This window comes from Pseudorca crassidens, chromosome X, assembly GCF_039906515.1.
Source record: "Pseudorca crassidens isolate mPseCra1 chromosome X, mPseCra1.hap1, whole genome shotgun sequence".
NCBI classification, from domain to species: Eukaryota; Metazoa; Chordata; class Mammalia; order Artiodactyla; family Delphinidae; genus Pseudorca; species Pseudorca crassidens.
This window is the reverse complement of record NC_090317.1, coordinates 21,072,759-21,089,389: the sequence shown is the minus strand read 5'-3', so window position 1 is coordinate 21,089,389 and position 16,631 is coordinate 21,072,759. Positions and strand designations below refer to the sequence as shown.

Genomic DNA, 16,631 nt, shown 5'->3' with positions numbered 1-16,631 from the left:
TAAAAACGCATGAGAAATATTTTTAAAAAATAAAACAAACAAATAAAAAAAAAACCCAAACCAAATATCTTGAATGGCAGTTTTGACTGGCAGTGTACATGTTTAACTCACCTCACCGTATGATTTATAAAGGCTTTGTTACAGTTTGTTTTGTATCTGCAAAAATTACAGTGGATATATATTGAAAAGTGGCTTGCAAAATCTTTTATTTTGGAACGACACTCAATGCACTTGTGAACTCCCCGAAGACACCTTATGGAGACAGGAAAAAATATATTGTAAAACAAAATAATATGGTAAAGCCTTATTAATGTTTTATTAATTGAAGCCAAGGTGTTTAAATTAAATCTTTAAATAGAGACTTATAATTTGAAAATCTGCTTGGAAACAACAAGCTAGAATAAGTAAAAAAGTCTAATACCAGTTAATGTTTCCTTGGAATAAAAAGGATCACGTTAACAATTCAACTATCACAAGATATAAGCATAAAATATAAGATTAGTGTAAAAGATGACAATTATACAATAAACTCAGTAATTCAAGTTCTGTTCAGCAGTTGTAGAAAGTACCTTTTTATTATCTTCTTGGCCTACATGCCAGATAAGTGATTATCATGTAAATGTGCATACCTAGTGATATGCTAAGCTATATTAAAATAACCTTTAATATTTAATATTAAATTAGGATTGTATATCAGGAATAAAAGATATTACCTTAAGTTCTTCAAAACTATGCCGATTTTATTCTTCTTGTTGCACTCTTTCTTTTGCTTGTGATAGGTTTTTGCTTTATATTCAAATACATCTCCACCTTGACTACTTGCAGTGGACGTAGTTGCATAAGACTTTCTTGTCTTATATTTACTTTCATAAGGTTTTGTAGGATCTTCAGCAGTTTCACTTGTAGACTTTGAAGGTGAGACCTGAAGAGAAGAAGTGCTTGGAGTATCCTTGGAAGATGTAGTTGATAGACTTGAACGAACAGGTCCAACTGAAGCTCGAATAGTAACCTATAAAAATGAAGGCAATATATATTTTTAGAAAATTAAGCATCACATTAATATTAAAAAGATCAAACATTATGCAGGCCATAATTGGTTTTTGACAAGGATGCCAAAACAATTCAGTGAGGGAAACAATAGTATTATCAACAAATGGTGCTGGGACAACTGGATATCTACATGCAAAAGAATGAATTTGGACCCCTACCTCATACTAAATACAAAAATTAACTCAAAATGTATCAAAGACCAGACTGTAAGAGCTCAAACTATAAAACTCTTAGAAGAAAACATAGGAGTAAATCTTCATGACCTTGGGTTAGGCAATGATTTCTTAAATATGATACTGAAAGCACAAGCAACCAAAGAAGAATAGATAAATGGACTTGGTAAAAATTAAGACTTTTGTGCTTTGAAGGACACTATTAAGAAAGATAAAAGATAACCACAGAATGAGAGAAAATATTTGCAAATCATATCTCTAATAAGGGACTTGTATACAGAATATATAAAGAACTCTTACAACTCAATAAAAAGACAAATAACCCAATTAACAAATGGGCAAATGATCTGAATAGACATTTCTTCAAAGAAGATATACACATGAAATAAGCACATGAAAAGATGCTCAACATCATTAGTCATTAAGGAAATGTAAATCAAAACTCCAGTAATGTATCACCTCAGACCAACTAAATGACTATAATGAAAAAGACAGGTAGCAGCACGTGTTAACAGGATGTGGAGAAACTGCAGCCCTCATATATTGCTGGTGGGAATGTACAGTGGTGCAGTAGCTTTGGAAAACAGTTTGGCAGTTCTTCAAAATGTTAAACATAAGAGTTATTATATAATCCTAGGTGTTCCACTCCTAGCAATTCCACTCAAGAGAAATGTACACACAAAAACTTGTACATGGGCTTCCCTGGTGGTGCAGTGGTTAAGAATCTGCCTGCCAATGCAGGGGACATGGGTTCAAGCCCCGGTCCGGGAAGATCCCACATGGCACAGAGCAACTAAGCCCGTGCATCACAACTACTGAGCCTGCACTCTAGAGCCCGCGAGCCACAACTACTGAAGCCCGCATGCCTAGAGCCTGTGCTCCACAACAAGAGAAGCCACTGCAATGAGAAGCCCGCGCACCGCAACGAAGAGTAGCACCCATTCACCACAACTGAAAGCCCGCGCACAGCAACAAATACCCAACAGAGCCAAAAATAAATAAATAAAAATAAATAAAAATTAAAAAAAAAAAAAAAAAACTTGTACATGAATTTTCATGAGAGCATTATTCATTACAGCCAAAAAGTGGAAACAACCCAAATGCTCATCAACTTATGAGTGAATAAATAAAATATGGTATATCCATACAATGGAATAATATTCAGCCATAAAAAAGAATAAAGTACTGATACCCAAGTACTAATACAGCCTTAAAAAGGAACAAAGTACTGATACAAGCTACAATATGGATGAACCTCAGAAACATTATGCTAAGTGAAAGAAACCAGTCATAAAAGACCACATATTGTATGATTCCATTTGTATGAAATGTCCAGAAGAGGAAAACCCACAGGGATGGAAAACAGATTAAAGTTTGCCTGTTGCTGGTGGAGGGGAAATTGGGAGTGACTACTAATGGTTATGGGGTCTCTTTAGGGGGTGATAAAATGTTCTAAAATAGATTGTAGTGATGTTTTCACAACTCTGTGAATATGCTAAAAATGCTAAAAACCCCTGAATTGTATACTTTAAATGGGTGAATCGTATGGTATATGAATTACATGTCAATAAAGCTGTTACCAAAAAAAAAATCACTGCAATACAAAAAGTTAAACATCAGGGTATAAACTACAATCAGGTAAGTCTCGCATTTATTCTAAATGGTCATACCAATTAAATGAAATTTACCCTCAGTATTTATTTACTGTTGTAATACTAGTTTTGTATTGATAGCATTTATATGTTAACACAGATAGTAATGGGTCAGAAGAGCACATTCCATGGCTATTTTATGCTCTGATATAACTAAATAGCTTTGGTAAATATAGAGGTCAAAATTTAAATCTCAAATCCTGAAATAACTCTTTGGTAACTATAAGACAGATCTCCAGAATCACTGTTAACACCTGAAACTTATATAATATTGTACATCAACTATACCTCAATTAAAAACAATAATGCACCCCCCCAAAAAAACCAGATCTCCAGTAAATGTGACCTCTCTCTGGGGGTTCTTTGGGCAAAGGTTACTGCGGAGGTTACATCAATTCATCATACAGCATGGAGAATTTAATAATATTCAGAATTTTCTTAGAGCGAACTAATATAAAATTTCTAATTTAATATTCAGAAAAAGAAATGTTTGATTATACCCATTGGTTGATAATGAAAAACAGTCACCTATATATTTGGTATCATACAAAAAGCACTGAACTAGGAGTCAAAAGACCTGAGGTTAAATTTCAGTACTACCTCTTCCTAGCCACGTGACCTTGAGTAAGTAACTTATCCTCTCTAAGCCTCATCTGTAATATGGGAATAATACCTGCCTTCTCTACCTCACTGGTTTGCTACAGGGATTAAATAACAGAATGTATGAAAAAGCAAATGGAAAGCTTAATTCTGAAGTGCTAACAAGACATTTAGTCTCATTTATTAATAATATCATAATTATAGTATATAATTATTACCATTATTATTAATAAGGGAAGATACGAGAGAGGATTGCACTGCTTATGTTAGTATTCTGCGTGTCTTGTTCCAGCATGGAATGAATGGACTACAGGGAAGGATACTGGATAGCTTCTCTCCCTCTAGAGCTTCAGAGCATTGCTTTACATTATTTTAATGAACTCAAATAGCAGACATACTCACATCAAAGTTTAGTACTCAAATATAAGTACTAAATGTTTGGGAATTATTTCACTTTGGATTGTGCATCCCTCTACTGGAGCAAATAGTCAAAAGCTGACTTTACATAGAAGAAGTCAAAGAAAACAGATGTACATAAGGCAGAGGGAAAATGAAATTTGTCGTCAGATGTGTGTTTGCTCACTTAACAGTGCAATGCTAATTAAGAGAATTTGCTTCTCTAAGAGTTGACTCAGTAATACCAACTTCAACAAACTACGGCATTCAAGGCATTATGACAGATGTTGGAGACACAAAGATAAACATGATTCCTCACCAGCTGAAGCAGACATGTACGCTGCCAACTGGAAAAGCTCAAAAACAGACTATAGAATATTTTTTTAAAGTATTTTTTAAAATTAATTAATTAATTAATTATTTTGCTGCGTTGGGTCTTTGCTGCTGTGCAGGCTTTCTCTAGTTGCGGCGAGCGGGGGCTACTCTTCATTGCGGTGAGTGCGCTTCTCATTGCGGTGGCTTCTCTTGTTGTGGAGCACGGGCTCTTAGGTGTGTGGGCTTCAGTAATTGTGGCTCACGGGCTCTAGAGCGTGGGGTCAGTAGCTGTGGCGCATAGGCTTAGCTGCTCCGCGCATGTGGGATCTTCCCGGACCAGGGCTTGAACCCGTGTCCCCTGCATTGGCAGGCAGATTCTTAACCACTGCGTCACCAGGGAAGTCCCCAGACTATAGAATATTGGAACAACACAATAACTCAGTCTACAGTTAATATAGTTGCACTCACTGCAAAGGAATATGCTCCAATATAGCACATTTCAATCAACTCAAAAAACAATGGATAGGGCTTCTGCCTGCCAATGCAGGGGACACGGGTTCGAGCCCTGGTCCGGGAAGATCCCACATGCCGCGGAGCAACTGGGCCCGTGAGCCACAGCTACTGAGCCTGAGCGTCTGGAGCCTGTGCTCCGCAACAGGAGAGGCTCCGACAGTGAGAGGCCCGCGCACCGTGATGAAGAGTGGCCCCTGCTCACTGCAACTAGAGAAAGCCCTCACACAGAAATGAAGACCCAACACAGCCAAATAAATAAATTAATTAATTAATTTAAAAAAAACAATGGATAAAAAATTTTCTTTCCAAGCATAAGAATGATAAAACCTAAAATTAAAATTTTAATGACAACCAGAAGTCAATTTTTAATATTATATTGAATAGATTAAAACAGGCAGGGGTTTATTTCTATTATCATACAATGTTAAAACACAACATATTTAAAACTCACTTTTGTACCAGGAGGCAATCCTTCTAGCTCTTTAGGCTTTATAAATGTCCGATGCTGGGTCCTGTGATCCAGTTTCTCTTTGTAGGTCAAAAATTGTAGTCTGCATTTTGTACAACGATGAACTCCTTTCTTCTGTTTACAATAAATATTAGAAATAATATTAGAAAATAATTTCTGCCACCACAAATCCCGAGGCCTGAAATTGCTCTTAATAGCTAAAGAATTTTAAAACCAGAATTTTACCACATCCTATCATAAATAATTCCAAAATATTTCATTTTTTACAAGTACTTCTTGCATTAGTATTTGAGTTTCAAAAGTATTTGTTATCATACAGGCAATCAATATGATAATTATATCAATTAGATTACAATGGGACAAGTCCTATACTATTTGTAGTGTGAGTTTACTTAATTATTAATTTGAAGTATAAACTATTCAAACATATGATATCATGAAAATGAGCTATATTATACTTTTATTCTTGGAAAGATCAAATAATTTTTGTTATTTCCATTTGTTTCACAAGTTGGTAACATATATTGAACTTTCTAAAACCAAACAAATTTAACCACTCCCAAGAAAGTTATGTTATAGAAATGGTTGTATATGTCAGTGTTTGTCCAACAGAACTTTAAACAGTGATGATAATGTGCTATACTGCACTGTCTGATATGGTATCCACTGCCACATGTGGTTACTGAGTGCTTGAAATGTGGCAAGTGCAACAGAGAAATCGATTTTAAAATTTCATTTAATTTTAATTTTAAATTAATTTAAATTTGAATAGACGCATGTGGCTAGTGACTGATATTGGACAGCATGGTTACAGAAGCATAAATCAGAACAACTGATCTGAATTTACTATTTGAGAACCCCTTGACTATGTTCCTTCTGAAACCTGGTCATATTATTACTTTACCAATAGGAAACAGGACCGAAGAGAGATGTAAGGCACTTGGCTCATAGCTAGTTAGTGTTCTTTCTACTACATACTAGCAACTGCAGTTTTTTTGTATATGCTGTCATCAATTAAAATATGTATTGTACATTCATCGGTAAATTTGGAACAACGTACAAATATAAAAATGTTTTCTCTAAAGCTGTATCTCCACAGGTTCATCACTATTTGCATTTAAAACACAAATAAACATTTAGGAAAAATCAAATGAGGTAACATACATTAAAGTACCTAGCCATTACTGGTGCACAGCAGGCATTTGATAAATAAAAATTCCTTACAAAGTTCAAAGCAATAGGTAAATATAATGTACTTGTATTACTATTTTAGTTTCATCTTAAGAAGTATGGTTAATTGGATCATATCATAGGTACAGCCAACATAAACAGATTCACCTATATGTACTCAAGAGAGGGGAAAGAGGGGGGAAAAAAAACTCAGTCAAGAAGCTGATAGCAAGGTAACATGACAGAAAGTTCCCCAGATATAGGTCCCAGAAATCTTTTCTCTACCTGTACCTATATCTCATCCAGTTTCATGACTTTAAATAGTATTCATCCAACTGCCTACTCAACATCATTACTTGATATCTAACATGCACTTCAAATCAACATGGACAAAATTAAACTCTAGATTTTCCCCCATCAACCCTTAAAAAAAATCTGTTCCTTCCATAGTCTTCCCAATATCTCAATATATGGGAACATCATTCTTGCAGCTGCTCAGGATGAAGGAATTTGGTCACTCTTAACTCTTTCTCTCACACCCCACTGATAAAACCTTTCAGCTCTACCTTCAAAAGCATAATCTTTCCACTTGTCATCACCTCCGACCACTGCCACCAGATGAGTCCAAGTCACTCACCCGCACTCTCTCACAATAGCCTCCTACCTTCTTGTTTCCACTCTTTCCTCCCAACAGTCTATTCTCTCCATAGCAGCCAGAATAATCTCTCACATGCCTAAACACTCCAATGGCTTCCCATAACCCTCCAAAATCCTGACTCTGGCTTACAAGGCCATATACTATCTTCCCCGCATTCTGTTGCTACAACCTCATCTCCTACTACTCTTTCTCCCACTTGTTTACCATGCTCCAGCCACACTGGCCTCCTTGTTGCTTCTTGAACATCTAGATATACGCTCACCTCACTGCCTACTTACTGTTCCCTCTGCCTGGAACATTCACTCCCAGATAGCCACATGGCTTAATCCCTTATTTCCTCTGGAGAGACTTCTTTGACCACCCCACATAAAAAAACAGAAGCTACTCTTTCACCTCCTAAGCCCTGGCATTCCCTATCCTCATGTATTTCCTCCCTATGGTACTTATTACCAGCTGGCATACAGATACATTCAGACATAATACATATTCTCATTCTCTCTCCCACCTGCCACTATAATGCAAATTCCAGAGAGCACAAACTTTGTTTTGCTCACTTCTGTAAAACAGTCCCTGGCATATATTAAACAGTAAATAAGTATCTGTTTAATAACCAGTAAGGCAGGCAGCAAGAGACTGACAGAGAGTGCACATGAGAAGCAAGCACAATTAAACTAGTTCAAAATGTCTGCCATTCCATTCAATGAGCATTTGCCCAGAGCCCTGAGATGGGGACATTAACCTACTATTCCCTTAGATGGACTCAAGTCTTTCATATCTCTCTTATGCATGTATACCTGTGATGTGCTGAGAATAATACAGTACGTTTTTAAAATAACATGATGTTCAACCAAAAAAATGGTGACCTATTCCAAGGATAGAGACAAAAATTGTGTTGAACTCTTTGACAAGGATACTATATCTTTTGGGCGATTTGAAGGTTTTCAAGGCTAATTCTGACTCTCTGTAATATCTGCCTTTAGACCTAATGTCAGTGAAGAATGACTCTGAGGTAAAAGCTTGGGCCCTAGGTCAATTTTTGGCTCTGCCAACTATCAGCGAATGTGACACTCGGCAAGGTAACTTACTTTCTATAAAGCTTTGTTTCCTTATCTATGAAATGGAAATGATCGCATACCTGCTTTGTAGAGTGGTTGTAAGGATCAGACAAGATAATGCAAGTAAAAGCACTAGTGGCTGTCGTACAGCAAGTGATTAGTATATGTTAACTGCTTGTTATTACTATAAAGATCTAATGAGGCTATTTAACACATCTGAAATCCTTCATCCTTTCTTAAAAGTTGTACAAACTGTCCTGTTAGCTCTGAAATCACTCAATACATAATAATCTATTCTTTTAAGGAAAAGGTTACAACCAAAGTCTTTAAAAAGAATAAAATGAGCCACAGACTCAACAATTCTTATGGTCTAAAATTGCCCTAATATCATCTCAATTACAAGCTTATAATCTTGCTCAGCTATGGTTTTTGAGTCTTTTGTGAACAATTATATTCAAACTGAGAGTCTTCCTCTATTGATTGCTGACTGCCTACCTCTTAGGTACTCCAAACTTACAAAAAAACTGGGCACCCATGGTGTGTCAGTAGTCCCAAGACTACTCTCCGGTTTGATGATTCAATAGAAGGACTTATAGGGCTTAAAAGCTGTTATACTCACAGCTATGATTTATTACAGTGACAGGATACAGAACAGGATTAATAAAGGAAAAAAGTGCATTGGGTGAAGTCTGGAGGATACTGGCACCAGTTTCCAAGTGCCCTCTCCCAGTGGAGTTGCATAGGACATGCTCATCAATCCCCCAGCAACTAACTGCAGCAACAGGTATGAAGTTTTTTGGTTTTGTTTTGTGTTGTTTTATTTGGTTTTCCAGGGAAGCTCTCTTTGAGTCTTAGAGCCCAGGTTTTTCATGGGGTTCAGTCACCAAACCTTCAGACTCCAGAAGAAAAGCAGGCATTCACCATAAACATATTTTTGCACAAGACCTAGAAAAGCTGGTACCACATGGCTCAAGGTTCCAGGCGTGTAAAACACTCATCAATTAATAACAAAGGCTCAGTTTCCAGAGTTAGCCAAGGGCTAGTTATGCAAGTAGACTCTTCTGAAAACGTGCATATTTGAGCAACTCAGACCTGCTGGGTTAACACTTTCCTATATATGTGGCAAGTTAAGACATACAACTCACGGTATGAAGAGTGACTACAGATCAGGTTAAACCATTTAGGAGACACAGTCCACATAGCAAGCCCATCCATCTCTTTCTTACCTTTCTAAGCATCTATTACTCCCTCCACATCTACACCTCACTCTGGAGCTTAGTAAAGCACAAGAGAAAGAATTACGTTAAAAGCTTCATAATAAAATAGAGCTACTGCTTTATATCTCATTCTTTCTTTCAAAATCAAAGGTCAAAGGATGAAATACAGAGTACCAAGATCAGTGTTTCAAAAACTCTATTCCTAAAGAAATGTTAGTATGTGTTGTGCAAATAAAGGATTCAATGGTCAAATAAGTTTTGGGAACAACATATACAATATCACTTGCTTGGAGATTTATGATCTTTAAAGCATTTTTTAGCATGTTAAAAGCTCTGAAAAATCCTATCAAAAAATAAACAAAAAACTATTCATTTTGTAAGTGCAGCCATTTACTGAATTTCTTTTTCCAGGAACAATTTTAGAGTAGAACATGTATTTGACGTCTGATGGAACATGGGGGAAACTCTAGAATAGAAAGATTTTGCCAGAGTTTAACAGTGAGGTGACATACCAGGATAAAAAAATAAGCATGTTGCCATAACACAGGTGATCTTGAATGCATCTGGATATTCTATATTTATGATTTTTTCCAATTAACAACTATAAGTTGATTTCATGATTATCTAATGACTGGAACTGAAAGCAATGTTAGCACAAGTGCTGAATAAAATGGCCATGATAATGCATTCAATAATAAGGAAATGTAATGAGCTGATCAGTGAGGAGGCAAAACCTCATTACATAATCAGATTCAGTAAATTCATTGACTTCTGATTTTGGCAAATGTATGACTGCTCTTTCAAGCACTCAAGAATAGGCTCACTGTTATCAAGTTTTCAGCCCAAATAAAGGATGGTCTAATTGTGTCAGGAAAAGAACCAGCAAGCATAAAATGAAAATTCAAGGGAAAGGTGCAAGCACTAGTACTGATATTCCAGAAATTACAAAAGCAGAACTGGTAAAAGTCATCTAAGAAACAAGTTATAACCTAAACACTGTTCTTTGGCATAGTTCACATATCTAGAAATGTGTCATTGCTGTTTACTTTGTCACTGTCTGCTACAAGAGACCATCCTGGATCACTGATGACAACCACATGTCTTCTCATAATAAAAAGTGGGCTAGGGAATTCCCTGGAGGGCCACTGGTTAGGACTCTGCGCTTCCACTACAGGGGCCTCTGGTTTGATCCCTGGTCAGGGAACTGGGATCCACAAGCCGTGGAGCGCAGGGGTGGCGGGGGGAAGGTGGACTAGAAAGTGGAGATAAAGTTTGAAGAGAAAGAGGAAAACAGAAGATTGTGAATCCTCAATCTTATCTTCCTTAGTTCAAACTTATCCTTTTCCCTGCTCTTTAAAATCATTCCCATTCTCACCACTCTTAAACCCTTGAAATGTCCAATATAAATATTCCACTCATCTTTCCTCTTCCCCTCCACACTAGGCTCCTATTTGTACCTACCTTTCAGAATTTTCACTATCCATGAGCCTCATCATCACCAGGAAGCAGACAAGGAGAAGAAGTGGAAGTTTCACAAGTATTTCAGCATAAATTATGAATTAATGGTGTCATTTGGAACAACTTTGCTTTCCTTCTAGAACAAATCTAACCAATGTTCTAAGTTTATATATATAACCTTTTCACTAAGACAAAATGAACAAATAAGAACTGCTAAACCTCACCTGATGCTTCATGTAATGATTCATGTAGGGGGTTGCCATTCTACTAACTTTGAGGCAAAATGGACATAGCAAGTTCTTAGTATTTTCATGGGATGCTCTAAAATGAGTTTCTACATCAGAAAATGTTGATGATCTAAACTGGCAAACCTAGAAATATAAAGAAGATTTAATTTAACTTGAAAATTTGTAACCGATATGCAATTATATCAAAGTAGCCACAATAAGTCATTTGTTTAGAGTAACATGATGTAGTACTAATTCAGCTCTGCTGCCTATACAACCAAGGATCCTGATACTGCAAGTAATACAGATAATCTCTGAAGCAGAAAAGTTGTCTTTCAAAGTTTAGGGATATTCCTAAACATCAGTAGATTCCCTTCTTTTCAGATCTACTACCCCCCATCCCCATCCTGACTTGAATTTTCAAAGTCTGACACCTCTTGACCAATAAAGTTTTTCCTGTTACATCAAATGAGGATCCTCTTCTTTGGATTTTAAATAGCATCCAGGCTGTAACAGAGGCAATTTATCTTTATCTTGCTATCTTACTGGGGACCACTTGAAATTCTGGAAAAATACTGGCTCCAAAGCCTTTAGTTGAGTTCCCCGTAACTAACAGTATTTCCGATTTCTCTAACACGTCTATATTCTTCCCTACAGGGTAAGAAAGTCAATGTGTTTGTCTTTCTCCAGCAGGGCTTTTTGTTTGTCTAGCAGAGGGGTCAGCAAACTATGGCCCACAGGTCAAATCCAACCCACCACCCACACATACATGAGTTAAACCAAGAGTTTCAACTATTGAAGAGGGTCTTCATTTTAGTAATTCATTTTTATTTTTTAAAAAAAGAACAATACTATTTCATGGCATGTGAAAATTAAACACCTAAATACACAATAAAATGTGTGTGTACCTGGCAAACATATGGCATTTCACCGGGTTTATGAGTGTCCTTCATATGTTGTAAAAGAGTATGTTCTGTTTCAAATGATAATTCACAGATTTTACAAATAGCTGAAAGTGGAAAAAAACACATTACATCATTTTAAGGATGTATAAATCAAAGATTCAGTTTGCACATCCATAACAACAGCAGCAACAAGTAATAATAATAATAGTGGTGATGGTGGTTCCAACAATTCTAGTGTGGTTAACTTTGTAACGCTGTTCTAAGGACTTTACTTAGTATTAGCTTGTTTCATTCTCATACCATCACTGAGAGCTGTACTGTTAATTTTTATCCCCATTTTTTCAGATGAGGAACCTGAGGCACAGAAAGATTAATTAAGTTGACTGACATCTCACAGCTGTATTAAGAGGCAGAGCTGGGATTTGAATCCAAGCTAACTCCAGACTCTGTGATTTTAACTATCACTGCAGTTACTTTTCTTATTAGAGTGTAAATGAAGACCATTAATTTTATATTTGCAAACCAGGGAATCTGAGTTTTGTAATTTACTTCCTACATACAATGCGTAAGTTATGCCAAGGAAGTTTCAATTTACAAGAGGGACTTCAATTTTAGTAAGTAATTTTATTGAAAAGTTTATACAAGTTAAAATATGCTTTCAACTTTGCCCCCAAATTACAAAATCTACTTCTTATTTTTCCATCAGAATTCTTAAGGATTCCTCATAGGTTAGATAATCAAAATCATTAATGTTCAGGATTTTAATAAAATTGTGACTTACTAGAAAACTCATGGGGAGTGTGTGTGCTCTCAATGTGACACTGCAGCTGGAATGGTGTGGGATACTGACGGTAGCAGTGCTGGCAGGTGGTGTGGTTTTCCCAGCTCTCAGTGTTCTGCTTCTCAAGTTCCAAATGATGTTTCATGTGGTTCATAAACCTATAAATGATTGTGAACAGGTTCAAATATTCAAATTTATAACCAAAGACAAATCTCACAAATAAGTACCTGAACCTAAATGTTAAAAATGCAGTTGTATTACTCAAAGTAACACCTCTAAAGCCATATAGTCCTCTGGAAAAGTGTGCAATTCAAATGATCACTTTCATTAAGTGCATCAGTGAACATTCTTCTTTGCATCTTTGTTTTAAAATAATCCATTAATATAGTTAATACGAAATACTGCTAATTTGCTTCCTCACCATTATTTCAGATTAAAATTTTTTTGTAAAGAAAAACAGCAGGCTTCTTTTCCATACATGAAATACTATTTACATTTTAAAATAAAATACTTAAAGGAAACTCTACCACCAAGAGCAGCTACAGAATCATGAGAGAAATCTTTTGACGGCCTTGTGATATACAATAGCTTTCAGCTGCTTAAAAGACAAATTGTTAGTATTTTTATTTGTGTCTTGGTTTCTACATGCATGTAATAGCAATTTTAATACCTATAATTACAAGAATCTTTTATTTAATGATACAGGTTTACCGTTAGCACAAACAGTTCATTTTAACTCACAGACTGTGCCCTTTGTAGCACAGTCCATTTTTCAGTTCTACATTCTGCTATGTCAGATTCCCTAAAAGGCTTCTTATGAGAAGGAACTATGACCTTTAATGGCAGAGAGTACAATATAAACAGGCATATCTATTTCAAACGGCTTACTGAAATGTTTTACTGAATTTCAAAGTAAAGTTATTTAATCAAAATTACAATCTCAAGTCTGGGTCAAATATTAATAGCTAGTCACTATGAGTCCCTAAAGGAAATAATCTTGAAATGAAGTAATAATGTCAGCAACCTAGGCAGCACTTATTACAGAGGTTTTAACATTTATCTCTTCACACCTCCAAAACACCACTTATCTTTAGAGCTGCTTATGGTACACTTTGAAATATCTTTTTCCCCCTTTCATTTTAATATCATCTCTATTAAAATCTATTTAAAAATCCTAGTCTTGCCTAAATATTTACATATAAAGGTCATGAGCCATTAACCTTTCAGCTCACAACTTTAGTAAAATGTATTTGTATAAAATAATCTGTTAACTACCTATCTCTCAGTTATTACCCTGCCCCCATCAGCAGCTCACACCTCTTAAACCAGTAGATGGAGATGTGGAAAAAAGGAAACCCCTCACAAGGCTATTCTCAGAATAAAATAACCCTAACTGGTTTTGGTGACACTCGATGTAGGGAAAAATATACTACAATATGTTGACAGGGCTGAGAGGAGAAATCTTGAGCTATTAGGGTCTACCATCCCTTAAAACCACCACCTTTATCACATCAGATAATTATAATTTCTTTTTTTATGGTAGGAATAATTAAGATCTAGTCTCTTAGCAACTTCGAAGTTTATAACACAGTATTGTTGTCTATAACCATTATGCTGTGCATTAGATCTCCAGGACTTATTTATCTATAAAAAGTTCCAAGTTTGTGCCCCTAAATAACATATCCCCAATTCCCCCATCCCTGGTAACCACTGTTCTACTCTGTTTTTATGAGTTACAGAGTTTTTTGTGTTTTTTTTTTTGCGGTACGCGGGCCTCACACTGTTGTGGCCTCTCCCTTTGTGGAGCACAGGCTCCGGATGCACAGGCTCAACGGCCGTGGCTCACGGGCCCAGCCGCTCCGCGGCATGTGGGATCCTCCTGGACCGGGGCACGAACCTGTGTCCCCTGCATCGGCAGACGGACTCTCAACCACTGCGCCACCAGGGAAGTCCTGAGTCACAGAGTTTTATCGTAACATTGTTTCAGTGTTACATAGCAAATAACAATTTCTCTTCTGTTAAGCTACTGGGACCATTAGCAATTGATGGCTGGTAGGGCTTGATAAAAGGAGGTAATGAAGTGTGAAAACTCATATGAATAATATAAGTGAAAGGTCTTTGAAAACTATAAAACGCTACCATAAATGTAGCATTCACAAGTGTTTTAGGCTTATATTACAGAGTATTTCAGTGTTTTTCTATGTACTTCATTTTGGACCCAAGAATTCACCAGGAAAAATAAATGCTGAGCTTAGAAATGACCTACCTATAGAATGTTTAAGAATGCTAGTTATAAATGATGGTTTTCAAGGGTAAATATTTTTAAAAGTTTATAAGCGTGTTATGTGTCACAATATAGGTACAGACATACATATGCATATATGTATCTGACCTAAGGGAAGTGCATTGATGTCTGCAATTTACTCTGGAAAGTATAAAAAACTCAGATGGATCTATGGATAAATAGATATGTAGTAATGCAAGTAGAGTAAAATATTAATGCTGGAATTGAGGTGGTAAATATATAGAGATGTTCACTGTAAAATTTTCTCAACTTTGCTGACTATTTGAAATTTTTTATAATAAAATATTGGAAAAGCAATGTCAGGCTATATAGCCAATTAAAAAATACCAATCAATATATCCCGTTACTTTGTTCTTGTTATATTTCACTTAGGATGATAGATATGTAATATGCCATATAACTCAAAGACTGCAAAGTATAAGCTCCTAAAATTTGAAGCATACATGTATAACTCCTCAGAATTCCATTGAGAATTGAATCTCTACTTTGAAAATCTGTTAAATTATAAAATCAAAGCAGACATGTTGCACAGAACTGGTACTTCTGGGCTTCCCTGGTGGCGCAGTGGTTAAGAATCTGCCTGTCAATGCAGGGGACACGGGTTCGAGCCCTGGTCCAGGAAGATCCCATATGCCACAGAGCAACTAAGCCCGTGTGCCCCAACTACTGAGCCTGCGCTCTAGAGCCCGCGAGCCACAACTACAGAGCCCACGTGCCACAACCACTGAAGCCCGCGTGCCTAGAGCCAGTGCTCTGCAACAAGAGAAGCCACCGCAATGAGAAGCCCGTGCACCACAACGAAGAGTAGACCCTGCTCGCCGCAACTAGAGAAAGCCCGCGTGCAGCAACAAAAACCCAACACAGCCAAAAATAAATAATAAATTAAAAAAAAAAAGAACTGGTACTTCTCTAGATGATCCAAAAAAATCACTTCTTCTGTAAGGAAAATGTACTAAAATTATAAATATGAACTGTAAAAGAGAACATTAAATAAAACAAACATGGAGGAGGTAGAATTGGATAAAGTGGTTCTTCTTGTGATAGGAAAAATAAGATTCAGAAGCAGTTAAAATTTTAATAAAAATATCTCACGGAAATTCCTAGTTCAATGATAAATACAGAGAAAAGAATGATTTTCCCCTAGCTTAAAATAAATTTTGTCCTTTCTTAAGCTATCTGAAAGAAATACAACTAAAGTGGATCCAAGTGTCAAACTCCTAAAAATACAAGAAAAGATAAAAGCTTTTCAACATGAAAATCTGCCTTTATTCTTAGTAGAAAGTTAAAATTGCTTATCTAGGATGGCACAGAAAAAGAAATACAATATTTACATCTGTAGCATCCCAATTTTCAAATAGAAATAGAAATAAGTATTTACATACCTAAGATTATTTTTAAGAACTTTCAAGCAACTGAAGCATTTAAATGTTGTATAAGTCTTCTCTTCCTCATCAACAGCTCCTTCATGTCTTCCATAGTAAAAGTCACTAACTAACATAATCAATTTTCCTTTCTCTGCACCAGTCTCATTTTTATCTTCAGTACTGGAAAGTTCCACTTTAATCATTCCCAAAAATGCATTTACCATGTCTGGACAACAACGCTGAAAGAGAAAAAAATATATAAGCCTTATTTATATTTCTTTAAAAAATTAGACACCAAAAAATGATTCTGTGTTTATAACTAG

General features: G+C 36.1%; 1 protein-coding gene across 1 annotated transcript in view; it reads right to left on the bottom strand.

Moving 5' to 3' along the window:
* Positions 1 to 16,631, bottom strand: part of ZNF280C (zinc finger protein 280C) — a 54,557-nt gene that overhangs the window by 10,547 nt on the left and 27,379 nt on the right. The window contains exons 10-16 of the mRNA XM_067722463.1: positions 16,327 to 16,547; positions 12,640 to 12,797; positions 11,862 to 11,962; positions 10,951 to 11,097; positions 5,151 to 5,282; positions 714 to 1,009; positions 112 to 252 (exon numbers count right to left, since the gene is read on the bottom strand). Coding sequence (XP_067578564.1) covers positions 112 to 252; positions 714 to 1,009; positions 5,151 to 5,282; positions 10,951 to 11,097; positions 11,862 to 11,962; positions 12,640 to 12,797; positions 16,327 to 16,547 — 1,196 coding nt within the window. The remainder of the gene's footprint in view (positions 1 to 111; positions 253 to 713; positions 1,010 to 5,150; positions 5,283 to 10,950; positions 11,098 to 11,861; positions 11,963 to 12,639; positions 12,798 to 16,326; positions 16,548 to 16,631) is intronic.